Consider the following 13,831-nt stretch of genomic DNA (forward strand, 5'->3'; position numbering starts at 1 on the left):
AGGAGAGATATTTGATAGTTGGTGCTTGAGAAGACTAAACATGTATCTGCAATTGACATGAATGGAAACAAGTAATAAAGTATATTCATTACTCGTTATTCTCTACTAATAGTTAATTAAAGACTGTATATTATGGCTATTTTGCACATCCCTTTCAAGATTTTCAAAGGTTTATTGACATATCATACACAACTACGGTGTAGTTATGCAATGAATGAAAAACTTGGGCACAAGTTCCTCAACAGTGCATTACAAGACATCTATCAATATGTGTGTACCTCCACCATTAAACTGTCATATTCTGCACATTTCTTATTCTATCTACATACATAAGAGTATAATTAATGTGTATAATATCAGTTAAAATAAGTGCTTCAACATAGTTAACATTGCAGGAAAGCAATATATTAGACGTTAATTACTTTGTCAGGCTTAATATTTAATATTTAATGTTTAAATAAAGGTTAATCCGTTTTTCTGTTTTGCACCTCCTCCTATTAATATCTTTGTACATCCTGCACTAAACTGTTTTAATGTAGAGATCACTTATAGTATCTTCTTGATTTTTTATATTCTATATTTCTATATTTATACTTTCCCCCTATGAAAGTATGTACTCTTAATATTTTTTTAATCAAATATAACACATAAAAACAATAATTCAATAACGTGCTTTAACCACTAGGAGGTTCACACAAGGTACACACAGCCATAACAACTTTGTATTATTAGTGTGTATGTACATTGTACAACATCTGAAGATGTATAGTTTTATTCATGCTTTCACATCATTTTACAGCATATTGCTATACTATTTCAGACTCAGTATTTACATTAAAAGAAAATCAGTAATATCTTTAAAAACTACAGTCCTTTTCTATCAGCTGTGCACCGTTATGGTGTAAATATAACCTATCTATGAATTAGATCAAATGTAAAAGTCAGCCGAATTAGTGTTGATACTGCAAGGAGACGTATTGTGTGAAGAGAAATTGAAGATGTTGTTTAATTGTTGATATATTTATGATCCACGTCAAGTATTCAGTTTCGGCGCCATTTCTTCCAGTTTTTCCAAAGGTCTTCTCATCAGGGCTATCTAAATAAAGAAATACGGCAGATCTGTAATATGTAATGCATCCAAAACCGTGTATTACAATGCCGTTATGTGATGACTTTCAAAGAGAAAAGCAAGAGCACTCGGAATTAAGTATTATTTTATACTTTTAAAATGTTTTCCGGATTTCATATAATATATGCATGCATTGCGGCTAACACATCCAATCAGAGAGCTTAAAACCATAGCTGAGGATCTTGGGTAATCGCTCGAAATGCCTACGTCTGTTTCCGGTTATATTTATTTTGAAATTCAGTTCCTGACGGACGCCAAAAAAGCCCGAGATTATGGAATTCAACCAATAAATAAAAGCAAGGATAATTGTGTGTTATTGGTGAGTAAATAACAGTGTGTTATTTTGAAAAGAATAACAAATTAGAAGGAAAAAAAGATTTAAAAGGGGTCAGGACTCCCTGGAAGAAGAGATCTTGTATCTCAATGGGACATTCCTGGATAAATAAAGGATAAATAAAAAAAAAATACAGATTTCAGTATCCTGAGGCTCTGAGCCCCATTTATTTCCCTCACAGACGACAACAAAAGTCCTAAATTATACGATTTAAAATAAAAGCAATAACTGTGGCTTTATATTGAGTAAGAACATGTTTTTATGAACCACACAGCTTCCGGTCTTCCACGACCCGACCGGAGAAAAAGACGTGCTGCACCCTGCAGGCACGAAACACGTTACCAGTAGAAATACATTGCTTTTAAAATCGTGCTGTGCAACACGAAAAAAAGGGGCAAATCGTGATGGTGAACACGAATCAATAGATTAAAAATCGTGTTGGTGAACACGAAATGCCGTGAGACTGGGTTGAAATACCAGAGTCGCGTAAGTGATGTCACAATTGTTTTCCTCCACTAAATAAGAGATAGCTAAGATAAGATAACTTTAACAAGATGCCTGTGTGCTTAGTACCAGGTTGTTATCATACCAGCAATGGGTCTTGTTCGTTCTTTCGCTTCCCGTCTGATGAAAGGACCAGTGGCTGGATCAAGTTAGCTATAGCTAGTAGCAAGCACGTTAGTTAGCATTACAGCCTTATTAAGCCTTGTCATTTTTATTAGCCTTAACATGAAGTAACATGAAGTAACTCAAAATGTTAAACAGTAAAAGTAGTAGTCTTTTTTCTATTTCGTGAACCCTTTGAAGAGTACTATCACACCGGTGTGATCATTCTATAATACACCATTTAAGCCCGGGGGAGAAATGCTAACGCTACATTAGCATCGGCGATCTTTCCTACTTCCTGCTATCTGCACAAATGGTTGACATTAAATATTAAAAAGATCAGGCAGTTCAGAGAGAATCAACGGAAGGCAGTCAGGCAGCTTTGCATGACATTCTTCTGGACGTGTTTCATTGTGGTGATAGTGAGTGTGAAATTATGAATAAAGAATGCTGGTGTAAGTCTGGCCTAAATCTTCTGTCAGAAAGATTGCAGCAATCCAGGGGGTATAGATATCCAAACTTTAATTGTTCACAGGAGTTAAGGTGTTACAGGATGTTCGTTTTTTATGTTGTGATGTGTTGTGGTTATCTATGAAATATAAATAAACAGAGAAGATCAAATTAGTGAATGACAATATTAATCCTAATAGTTACATTACGATTTCCTGCTAGGAACAGTACATACACATAAATGCTGGAACAGTCAGCTTCATGTATGGAGTCAGATTTGGGTCAATATTCTAGCACGTAAAACAACCTACTCACGAGCGGAAAATGTGCTTTTACACGTGCATAAAATGACTCTCGCGCGCAGATTAAACCCCCACAGCCCTCTTGCTCCCTCGCGGGAGTGTCAGCATCACTATGGGGGTTATTCCCTATCTTTATTCAAGAGCGTGGTATTTAAATTTGAGAGCATACTTTATGTATTTATTTCCCTCAAACTCTGTCCTCGCACTCAAATAGTGCCCTCGCACTCAAATAGTGCCTGCTTACACTTAGATGTGCTCTGCTTGTGCTCAAACTGTAGGCTTGCACTCAGATATATTGCTGCTCAGAATTATTCTGTGCGCGCTCAAAACTTTTTCTGCTCTCAGAATTATTCTGTGCGCGCTCGAAACTTGTGTGCAACAATCCTGTCAAAATCCCTCAACCAATAGGAGGCTAGGTGTCCTTGCGGGTGCGTTCGCTTTACTTATTACAGCGTCCCGTCAGGGCGGTTACTCTTTGGTTTATAAACTCCAGCCCTCCACGGCTTTATAACATGTACTTCACTTGTTTGATTTACAACTTTTTTTGGGGGGGGGGGAGGAAGCACAGTTAGTATATATATATATATATATATATATATACCAGCACCTTACATAATAGCTACGTTCAGTGGCGTACTGGGACTAAAAATCAGCCCGGGAATCTCGACCGGCGCTCGTTATCGCTAGTAAATTGTCAACGGGAGGAGGGGGCAGCGTCATATATGGAGCTCTGGGAGGGGGGATTGCTAGTGAATTTTCCGACCGGCCCACTTCTTCCTCCAGACTGTTGTTCTGCTCCAGTACTGTTGTGCTACAGCTTGGTTCGGCCCGACGCGGCCCGTGATATCTCGGATATCACGGGATTCACGGCCTGAAGTGAGCTATTGCATTTATAAAACGGTTACCACGTGTGGCTGGCAATGTGAAAGAAAAATACACACTCTAATTTAAATAGTTTTTATTATTAAATAATGATAAATATAAAATAGTCCCTCTGTTGCCTTCTGCACAAAACATAGTGCGAGGTGGTTGCTATGCAACAACAATAACAGCTAGAGAACATAATAGACAGACAGCATTGTCGTCGTTTAGGTGCTTTTTTTTCTGGAGATAGGCACTTCTCAATCCACTCCTCCATAGTAAGGCTACCCCGGAGGTCGAAGTTAACCTTAAATGTTTCCATTTTAAGCTTTGTTAGTTAGTTAGTTTCGTGACGGACGTAATGTAACAGTTGTAACCATATGGTTGTAACGGTTCTCAGACGCGGAGGGATACTGACTTGTGAAAAGTAACTACAATTATACCCGGGATATACGCTCATTATATCACGACTAAGAAACATCAGATTGCTTGATTTGAATTGTCCGTTTTATAAACATGTACTAACTGTGCTTACACCCCCCCCCCCAAAAAAAAAGTTGTACAGCGAAGTGATGTACATGTTATGTTATAAAGCCGTGGAGGGCGGGAGTTTATAAACCAAAGAGTAACCGCCCTTACGGGACGCTGTAATAAGTAAAGCGAACGCACCCGCAAGGACACCTGGCCTCCTATTGGTTGAGGGATTTTGACAGGATTGTTGCACAAAAGTAGAAAAAGCAGAAAAAGTTTTGAGCGCACACAGAATAATTCTGAGCAGCAATATATCTGAGTGCAAGCGTACAGTTTGAGCACAAGCAGAGCAAATCTAAGTGCAAGCAGGCACTATTTGAGTGCGAGGGCACTATTTGAGTGCGAGGACAGAGTTTGAGGGAAATAAATACATAAAGTATGCTCTCAAATTTAAATACCACGCTCTTGAATAAAGATAGGGAATAACCCCCATACATCACTCGCTCGCAGAGTCTGTCTACGCGCGCGTGAAAAGTTTCTGAAACTTTGGGGCGGAGCCACTGGACTTTGATTGACAGCTGCCAGGAACCCCGGAGTTGCCAGGTTTGATAAATACCTGAACTACCAAGAGCCGAGGAATGACAACTGCAAGATCAGTTGCACGAGATTGAATGGTAAAGTTGTCCATAAAAAACTATTATATTCGTAAAGTGTACAGTTAATATATATATATCAATTCATTTGATATAAAAAAATTACATTAATTCTAGGAGTGCAATACTTTTACAAACACTATAGTAATAATATGCATTCATTATGACAATATCATGCTATTACTATAGGAGTGTTCTATAGTGTGTTCAAAAAACAACTACAGAAACACTATATATTATACTATAGTAGTACTATTTAAAATAATATAGTCTTAATACGGAAACACCAACAAAAACACTATAGTAATACTTTTACAAACACTATAGTAATAATATGCATTCACTATTTGGGATCACTGGTACTGCACTCTCATGGTTTTCATCCTACCTCACAGACAGAAAACAATATGTCCGTCTCAGCACCCACCGGTCAAGCTGCTCCACTGTCTCACATGGTGTTCCTCAGGGGTCAGTATTGGGTCCACTCCTGTTTATTATCTACCTACTCCCCCTTGGCACTATCCTCCATCATCATAATGTCCATTTCCACTGTTACGCCGACGATACCCAGGTCTACATTTCCAGCAAACCCAACACTGCCCTCCCCCCAACCTCTCTCACCAACTGCCTCCAGGACATCAGGAGCTGGATGAGCAGGAACTTCCTAAAACTCAACGGCAGTAAAACCGAAGCCCTGCTGGTTGGCACCAAAACCACCCTCTCCAAAACCTCATCCTCCCCTGCCTCCAACCTCATCATTGATGGCTACTCCATCCCCTTCTCTGGCCAAGTTAAGAGCCTTGGTGTCATCCTGGACAGCTCCCTCTCATTTTCACCTCACATAAATAACATCACCCGGACTGCCTTCTTCCACATACGCAACATCTCCAGACTCCGCCCATCCCTTTCTCAATCAAACACTGAAGTCCTGGTCAATGAATTTGTCACGTCCCGCATCGACTACTGTAACGCCATCCTCTCAGGCATACCCACCAAGCTCATCCATAAACTACAAATCATACAGAACTCCGCAGCCCGGATCATCACCGGTACCAAGGCCTCCGAACACATCACCCCCATCCTCATCCAACTCCACTGTCTCCCTGTTCAATCCCGTATCAACTTCAAAAACCTACTGCTCACTTACAAAGCCCTAAATAACCTGGCCCCCCCTATCTGGCTGACCTTCTTCAGGAGTACACCCCCTCTCGCTCCCTCCGCTCCTCCTCTGCTGGTCTGCTGACCATCCCCACCCCACGCCTCGTCACCATGGGTGCTCGGGCTTTTCGCTGCACTGCTCCCAGACTCTGGAACTCCCTCCCCCGCACATCCGACAGTCAGACACAACCACCATATTCAAATCCCAATTAAAAACCCACCTGTTCAAATCTGCTTACTCACTGTAGTGCCCCCATTATATGTCCCATTTGTGTCCACTTGACTGTCTCCTCCATGATTTCCTGTGTGTGTTTTTTTATCATGTTCTGTTGCCTATTAGCTTTTATTTTATTTATTTTTAATTTAGTTAGTTAGTTTTTTGTTTTTTTTAAAAAAAAAAATTTAAAATCGTATGGTGTCCTTGAGTGTCATGAAAGGCGCCTAAAAATAAAATGTATTATTATTATTACTATGACAATATCATGCTATTAGGAGTGTTCTATAGTGTGTTTAAAAAACAAATACAGAAACACTGTATATTATACTATTTAAAATAATATAGGAATACTACAAAGATCTAGATACAGAGTATTACTATTGAAATATTATAGGGCTACTATAGCTAATAAAATGGCACTACAGAAAAAACTATAGTAATACAATAGCTGGTGAAAAATACTACAGAACACTACAAACTTACTATAGGACACTATACAACTCTTACTATAGTAATACTATAGTTCATTTCGTAAGGGAGGTGCATACAGCAGACAGTATAGCTAGCAATTTTCGACAGATACAGCCCACTCAAAAATATATTGTTTTATATAAAATTAATTAATATATATATATATTATCTGTACACTTAACGAATATAATAGTTTTTTATGGACAACTTTACCATTCAATCTCGTCCAACTGATCTTGCAGCTCTCACTCCTCGGCTCTTGGTAGTTCAGGCATTTATCAAACCTGGCAACTCCGGGCTTCCTTGCAGCTGTCAATCAAAGTCCAGTGGCTCCGCCCCAAAGTGCCAGAAACTTTTCACGCGCGCGTAGACAGACTCCGCGAGCGAGTGAGGCTGACACTCCCGTGAGGGAGCAAGAGGACTGTCTCGCGAGGGTTTAATCTGCGCGCAAGGGTCATTTCATGCGCGTGTAAAAGCACATTTTCCGCTCGTGAGTAGCTTGTTTTGCGCGTTAGAATATTGACCCAAATCTGACTCCATATTCATGGTAAACAATACCAGAAATCCCCGCAAGAGGGCTCACTTGACCGCAACAGGTGCAAGTGTTTTAACCATAGGCTGGTTTTAATGGCGGCTTACAGGGGGATAACGTTGTACATGCGGTAATGGCGTCTGACAGAGGCATACAATTATACACAGCTCGCCGCAATAGCACAAGACTGGAAATATATAGCGATCGTACATACCAAATATAATTATATCAACAGTCACAGCGGACAGAAAGTGAAACTACTGAACATTTAACAGGCAGTCACACTTACGGCAAACAAGTACTGTAAACAATATATACTACGCCGATTATTGTCTGTTAGCTGTTATTTACATATTAAATGCAAATACATATACAAACAGGTGCTTATGCCACAGCAGCGCCATATAGAGAGAATTACTATTACATGGCTCTGTGCCACAGTAACAACACTTACTGTTTCATAAACGCACAACGCGGAAAACACACAACGACCTGTTCACTCGCTGAAAGTCTGTTTATGACCGGTCGCGCGCTGCGCGTGACTAATGATGTTACAGTGTGAGGGGTGCGTCCGGTAACGGCCCGTCCACACAGCGGCGTGCGTTGACGCTTGCCGGCGGGCGTGTCTGACACTCGACCAACAACCAATCACATGAATCTCCCGCCCCTGACACACAAGCAGCGGTTTGATTGGCTAGAGCTTGTACTGGCATATGATTTCATTGGCTGACGCTTCTGCCGAGGTGTGAAAAGTTGAACATTGCTCAACTTTTGAAGCGAGCAACGCCAGCAACGCCAGCAACGCCAGCAACGCCAGCAACGCCAGAAACGCTCCGCGTCGCTTCCCAAAATGCAGTTCGGCTAAAAGTGACGTCACCCCATTCAAAGTGAATGGGCAGAAGCGTTGGAAGCTTCAACGCACGCCGCTGTGTGGATGGGCCGAAACTGTCTCTGGACTGCCTGGGGGGCGTCCCAAAGCAGGGAAGTTTGCACAGTGAGGGTAGTCCATGGATGTATAATAAGGTAGTCAATCTTTTTTGGCAAGACAGTAGTGACGGCCATCTTGGTGACGTGTGTTGTTGTGAGAGTCTGCGAGACCAGAGATGTAGTTCATTGAGCGTTTCACACAAACACATTTTTTTTTGACTTGCAAAATTATCTTTTAAATTGACAAACATCATAGGCCTATGTGTAATTCGTGGCACAATTCAAACGATCGAAAGATAATCTTTCTCTCTCCATTGACTTCAATACATAATTTTTCCGAAATAAGGTCCCATGGAGGCTCCCAGAAGGGGAGGGACTTCGCCTCTCTATAGCTGTCTTCAGTGGCCTAAGGCTATTCAGTATTACAGTAGTGGATTCACACTGTGTGGTGTATTGCTGTTAGAGCTCAGTTACGATAACGTTTCTTTAATAAATTGAACTGAAAACCAGGGCATCCATCTCACAGCCTGAAGAATATAATCGATTTTATATCTTGTTTCAGTGTAACTGTAACTATAACAGTGAGAAACACAAACACTGCAGGCATTGACAAACTTTGTAGAGAGTAATGCCTTTATTGGCATTTTAATACCTTATTCCCTTATGATTATGTTATATATAGTCTTATGTTAGGCCAAATACCTTGTCTTGTTCTGCTTCCCATGAAGTTCAGCCTTCAGCTCTTAATTTGAGGCTCACAGAAAGAAACACTCTGATCATAAGGATGTGAATCTACAGACAAAAGTCCTCTAAAGCCCCTTCAACAAATGCTCCATAGAAGTGCATATGTAGTGGGATACTGTTAAATCCTTGCACCGTGAATTGAATGATCAAGTTTCCTTCCAACAGGCAGAATTTAAGAAGTGAAATCCATCCCATCAGTCTGTAGTCTTTCCTGTGTCTAAGTGGTTCAGCAGCTCTTCAGGTCTTTATAGGCTGGCTGTGGATGAAGCTTGGTGTTTGTTAAAACTGTTTTCCATCTTTATTCATTACATTCTGAGGCTGTGGTGGTATTTAGTTTCTGCTTCAGTGTGTTTTTTTAAAGAGGCTTTGGTCCTTCATCCATCTCAGGTTTGTCCTCATTATTTATCTGCTGTAGTTAATGGTGGCTGTTTTAAATGAACATTTTAAGCATCACGTCGAACATATCTGACGTTTCAGAAATAAATGGTAGTTAATTTGCTGTAATTACAACTTTGATGTTGACATGAACAGCATTCATGAGTCAGAAACAGGTCATTACAGTGGTTCTGATGTGTCATGAAGGCGGCGTGATATTGTTTTGAAAGCTTACTCATACATTCATAATGGTAGCACCTTCTGCTACTAATTGGCAAACAATTTAATCCTCACTTATCTCGCTCCCATTGTTTATTCATCCATAAATACAGTGTTCTCTGGTTGCATTTATCCTTGTGATAATAATGTTTAACATACAGTCATTTATTCACAGTGTGCGCAGGTTTGCATGCTGATCATATTGAAGTGTAGACAGCTGCTGGTACACAAACAGCTGACGGGCAGCTCAGACAGCTTAGAAGTGTTTGTGTTGTCTCCCTTGGCAAAGCAGAGGGAATGCAGGATATGCAGGAATACAGGATTTTTGCTTTGTTCATCCCCTGACTTCACTCTGTTTTTTCTTTTTTGTTTGTTCTGTGACCTCAGCAGGTTTGTTTTCTTGGGGAAGTTCATGGTTCAGCGATCCCTCGAGCAAAAACTCTACACCAGCCAGTGAAGAATCGCCCACTCGTCTGGCATCTACTTTGGACGCCTCCAGTAACTCTCAGACTACAGAGAGCAAAAAGAGAGGGGAGACTTCAGAGATGCTCACGTCCACCGCCTCCAGCTCTGCACCCAGAATCAACTCATCCAGCGGGGAAACCTGGGTCCGCGTTGAATCAGCGACCACAACCCAGCCGGGTGACAAGAGGGAGGAGACGGTGACCTCCAGAGGCAGCGGCAGAGGAGGCAGAGGAAGGGGGAAGAAGAACAGAGGGGAGGACAGGAGCAGAGGAGAGGAGAAGGGGAAAGGAGAAGAAGAAGGGAGTGGAGAGATCAGTGGCGTAGAAGCAAAAGGGGAGATACAAGTTTCACGTCGACCAGCGGATTCAGGCAAACCAAGAGAAAGATCCAGAGAAAGATCTAGAGAGAGGGGCCACAGGAAGGGACAGTCCACTACCACAGCAACTCCCACCACTACTGCTGGTCCTCTGGGGATGACAACAACTGAAACTGTTGATTTATCTACATCTTTATCCCCGTCCACCTCTCCATCAAGCTCAACAGATACAAGCCCATCCCCCTCCCCGTCTCAGTCTGTTACTGCGTCCTCATCTCCATCTCCATCCCCAGCTCGTTCCCTGTTTGAATCTCAATCACCCTCCTCCTCCCCATCCCCAACTTCCTCACCTCCAGCCAATTCCCAAACCCCATTCCTTTCCACATCACCTTCATCCCCTCATTCCGATTCCCCGTTTCAAACCGCCGGATCAGGAGACCCCGCTCCATCCACTCACTCAGACAGCCAGGACAGCTCTACTGACCCCCTGTCCTCGTCTCACTGGGTCCCAGTGGAGAAAGCCGTTGTGAACAGCTCTCTGGATTATCCTACATTACTGTCAGGACCCCAAGACATGGAGGAGCCCGCCTGGTCTCACACTGTGGGGTCAGGGGCCCTGTTACCTGGCAACATGGAGGAGGAAAGTAACAGAGGGGGAGTCAACATCAGCAATATGACCCTCAGCCCCTCAGGTTAGTAGTGTCTCTCTGTCCTCAGGTAATTTGGCATCCTATGGTGCGTCCATGAATCTGTATTCATTGGAAATATTTGAAGCACATTTTTGATTTGATAACTTGACTAACGTCTTATTTTTGTTGTTTTGACCATCTTTATATTGAGAATATTAACAATATGTGGACCCCACTGCTTTACTGTTAGGTCTGGAATTGCAGCTAAACTAGCAGATTCAATGATCGTAATTTTACCACCGAAAAGTAATACACTTTTATTTATATAAAACCCATGTAATCAATTGGTATGTAGTCCATGTAATTGTTACCAAGGACGTTGAGAGGTGCCTTTAAGGAATTCAGGTGAAGTAGAATGATAAGCATCGATACCTGCATACTGAGGAGTGCAAAATGGATCGACTGCTCAAAAAACACAGGAATCGTCCCAAGTGGGACGCTGTTTGTGGCCCAAGTCTAATGTGTACTTATTTGTTGTGTTATGATTCTGCACTCATTTAGATAAAATGTAGACAGAAAATAAGGCAGTTTTTCGTACCACCACACACCTTTGTATAAGGATGCATTGAAGCTAGCTGTTGATGGTCAAAGTAACTCCAAATTAGAGGTTGACTGCTTCTTGAAGGGAACATTTGCTATTTTGGTTTGTTAGTAAAATAAGTAGAATAAGATCACAGGATGGACTCCTGTCTTGTCTAACCATTAGATTTCAAAGCTAGTGCTAGTAGCTGGTTAGCTTAGCTGAGCACAAAGACTGGAAATAGGGGGACACAGAATTAACTAATTGTATCTCAGAGCTGAGGCTCCCAGAAGTAACCACAGGTACAGTGGTGTAACAACAACTTCTGCTGTTGAGTAATTCAATGTCTTGATGTTTGATCGCCTGACTGTTTGTGTTCCTTCCTTGGACTCACTTGGTTGCAGATGAAATACATTGAAAATAAGACCCAAGTTGTAAATAAATATAAGTATCCTTTAAAATCACATTTCATTTCCTCCCTGGACCTTGCCAATGGCATATTTATTCAAAAAATCTCATTGTGTATTCCCTCGGCTGCACAGCTTTTATTTTCCAACGAAAGCAGAGACCATCTCCCCGCCACCGTTCACAATCTGTTGATTAAGTCTGCAGCTCAGTAGGCTATATCTGAGTGAAGCTCCTGGCTGGCCACCTGGTTTACTTATTTTTCGCTTGATAATGAGAGCTCATACAGGGAACATCCTATCAGCCAGTGTTTGAAAGCCCTGAAGGCATCATGCTATCGCACATTTCTATGCTGATTTATTTTGCTCCCCCAGCTGTAAACTGTATCGACAAGAAGACGAGGGTAGCCATCTGCGCTCCTGGGGCACAGTATGAGGGCTGATTGATTGACTGACACCCTGGAGTCATGCATGCAGAAGGCCACAAACACACAAACACACAGTTACATCTTTGCTACACAAACACAATAAGTGGATGGATGCGCTGGCAGGAGATTGGACCAGAGTAATGGCTTACATCTCCCTCCCTCTTTTTTTGCACACACTCGGCTTCAGTTAAGTCCCTTGTGGGATTCATGGTTGTTGTCAGTGTTTTCTCTCCTGACTGGATCAGGGAGCATTTCATCAGTCAGTTCAATCAATGCGAGAGGAGTGGAAAAAAAAGAATGGCCTCAGGTTAGATTCAAGGACCTTTTAATAGCAAAGCAAATTGTTCTCAAACAAACAGATGCAGACACTGCACGAATACACACAATGCTTTCAACTTCTCTTCCCTCTGTGATCTCATTCTCCAGAAATGCCAACGCCACCTGAAGTGAACGCGCTTTTCTGAAAATCATATTTCCAAAGTAAACTACATTTCCACCGTGTTCGTGGCTGTTATTACTCGAAGCAATGTGTGAAGTGTGGATTATTACTTTGAGGTATCTCAGCGTTTCCTCGTATTATCCCCTTCCTGTCCTATTTCTGTAAACGTATTAGTTAGATTTTGTTGTTGCCGGTTTATTGTTGTTGTTGGTGCCGGTGGTGTCGGCTGTGCAGAGCGAGGGACAGTCCACTCCGTCAGCTTCTTCCACGGACTATTGATTTTTCTGCACCACTAGCTTTAATGAACGGCCAATCGTACAAGGTTTATCCATCACAAATACTCAAATACTCAGACACACACACACACACACACACACACACACACACACACACACACACACACACACACACACACACACACACACACACACACACACACACACACACACACACACAGTAAATCTGCTTGTCATAACAGTTGGTATTTGTCAAGGCGTGCCATGCCCTTGACTGAAGCAGAGGGTGCGAGTGCACTTTGGCCTGAACTGATGTACATTAAATGAAATGCATGGTTGGCTTTATCACCTGACCTCAGCAAAATTCAAACCACGAGCCGAGGATTAGCTCGCAAAACTTAACAGAAATCTTTGGACGCTATTGAGAAATCTTTCTTGTGGGATTGAAAACCTCAATCCTTTATTTTTGTATTTACATTCATTTCGTGCAACATAGCAGCCGGCATCACGGTGATTCAGAGCTTGAAATGTCTGCCTCTGGGTAGCTATTGGACAGGATCAGCCTGCAGGCTAATCAGAGACAGATTCTCGCTCAATGTACCGTGCAAACACAAACCCGCAAACCTCCACACACACACACACACACACACACACACACACACACACACACACACACACACACACACACACACACACACACACACACACACACACACACACACACACACACACACACACACACACACACACACACACACACACACACACACACACACACACACACAATGTCAACCCCACACACCACCCCCTCCTAAGCAATCCTCAGTGACGGAAAAACCTGACCGAACAAAGACTCCCACAGCCAAGCCTTTTTGTGGCCAGGAT

At 42.1% G+C, this 13,831-nt stretch overlaps 1 protein-coding gene across 2 annotated transcripts in view; it reads left to right on the forward strand.

Moving 5' to 3' along the window:
- The window catches only part of LOC117462451 (neurocan core protein-like), a 69,195-nt gene that overhangs the window by 29,446 nt on the left and 25,918 nt on the right, over nt 1-13,831 (forward strand). Inside the window, exon 12 of one of the 2 annotated variants that reach the window (XM_034104695.2) lies at nt 9,837-10,922. In XM_034104695.2, coding sequence (XP_033960586.1) covers nt 9,837-10,922 — 1,086 coding nt within the window. The remainder of the gene's footprint in view (nt 1-9,836; nt 10,923-13,831) is intronic. The other variant, XM_034104696.2, reaches the window with a different exon arrangement.

This window comes from Pseudochaenichthys georgianus, chromosome 17 (assembly GCF_902827115.2).
Source record: "Pseudochaenichthys georgianus chromosome 17, fPseGeo1.2, whole genome shotgun sequence".
Lineage (NCBI taxonomy): Eukaryota > Metazoa > Chordata > Actinopteri > Perciformes > Channichthyidae > Pseudochaenichthys > Pseudochaenichthys georgianus.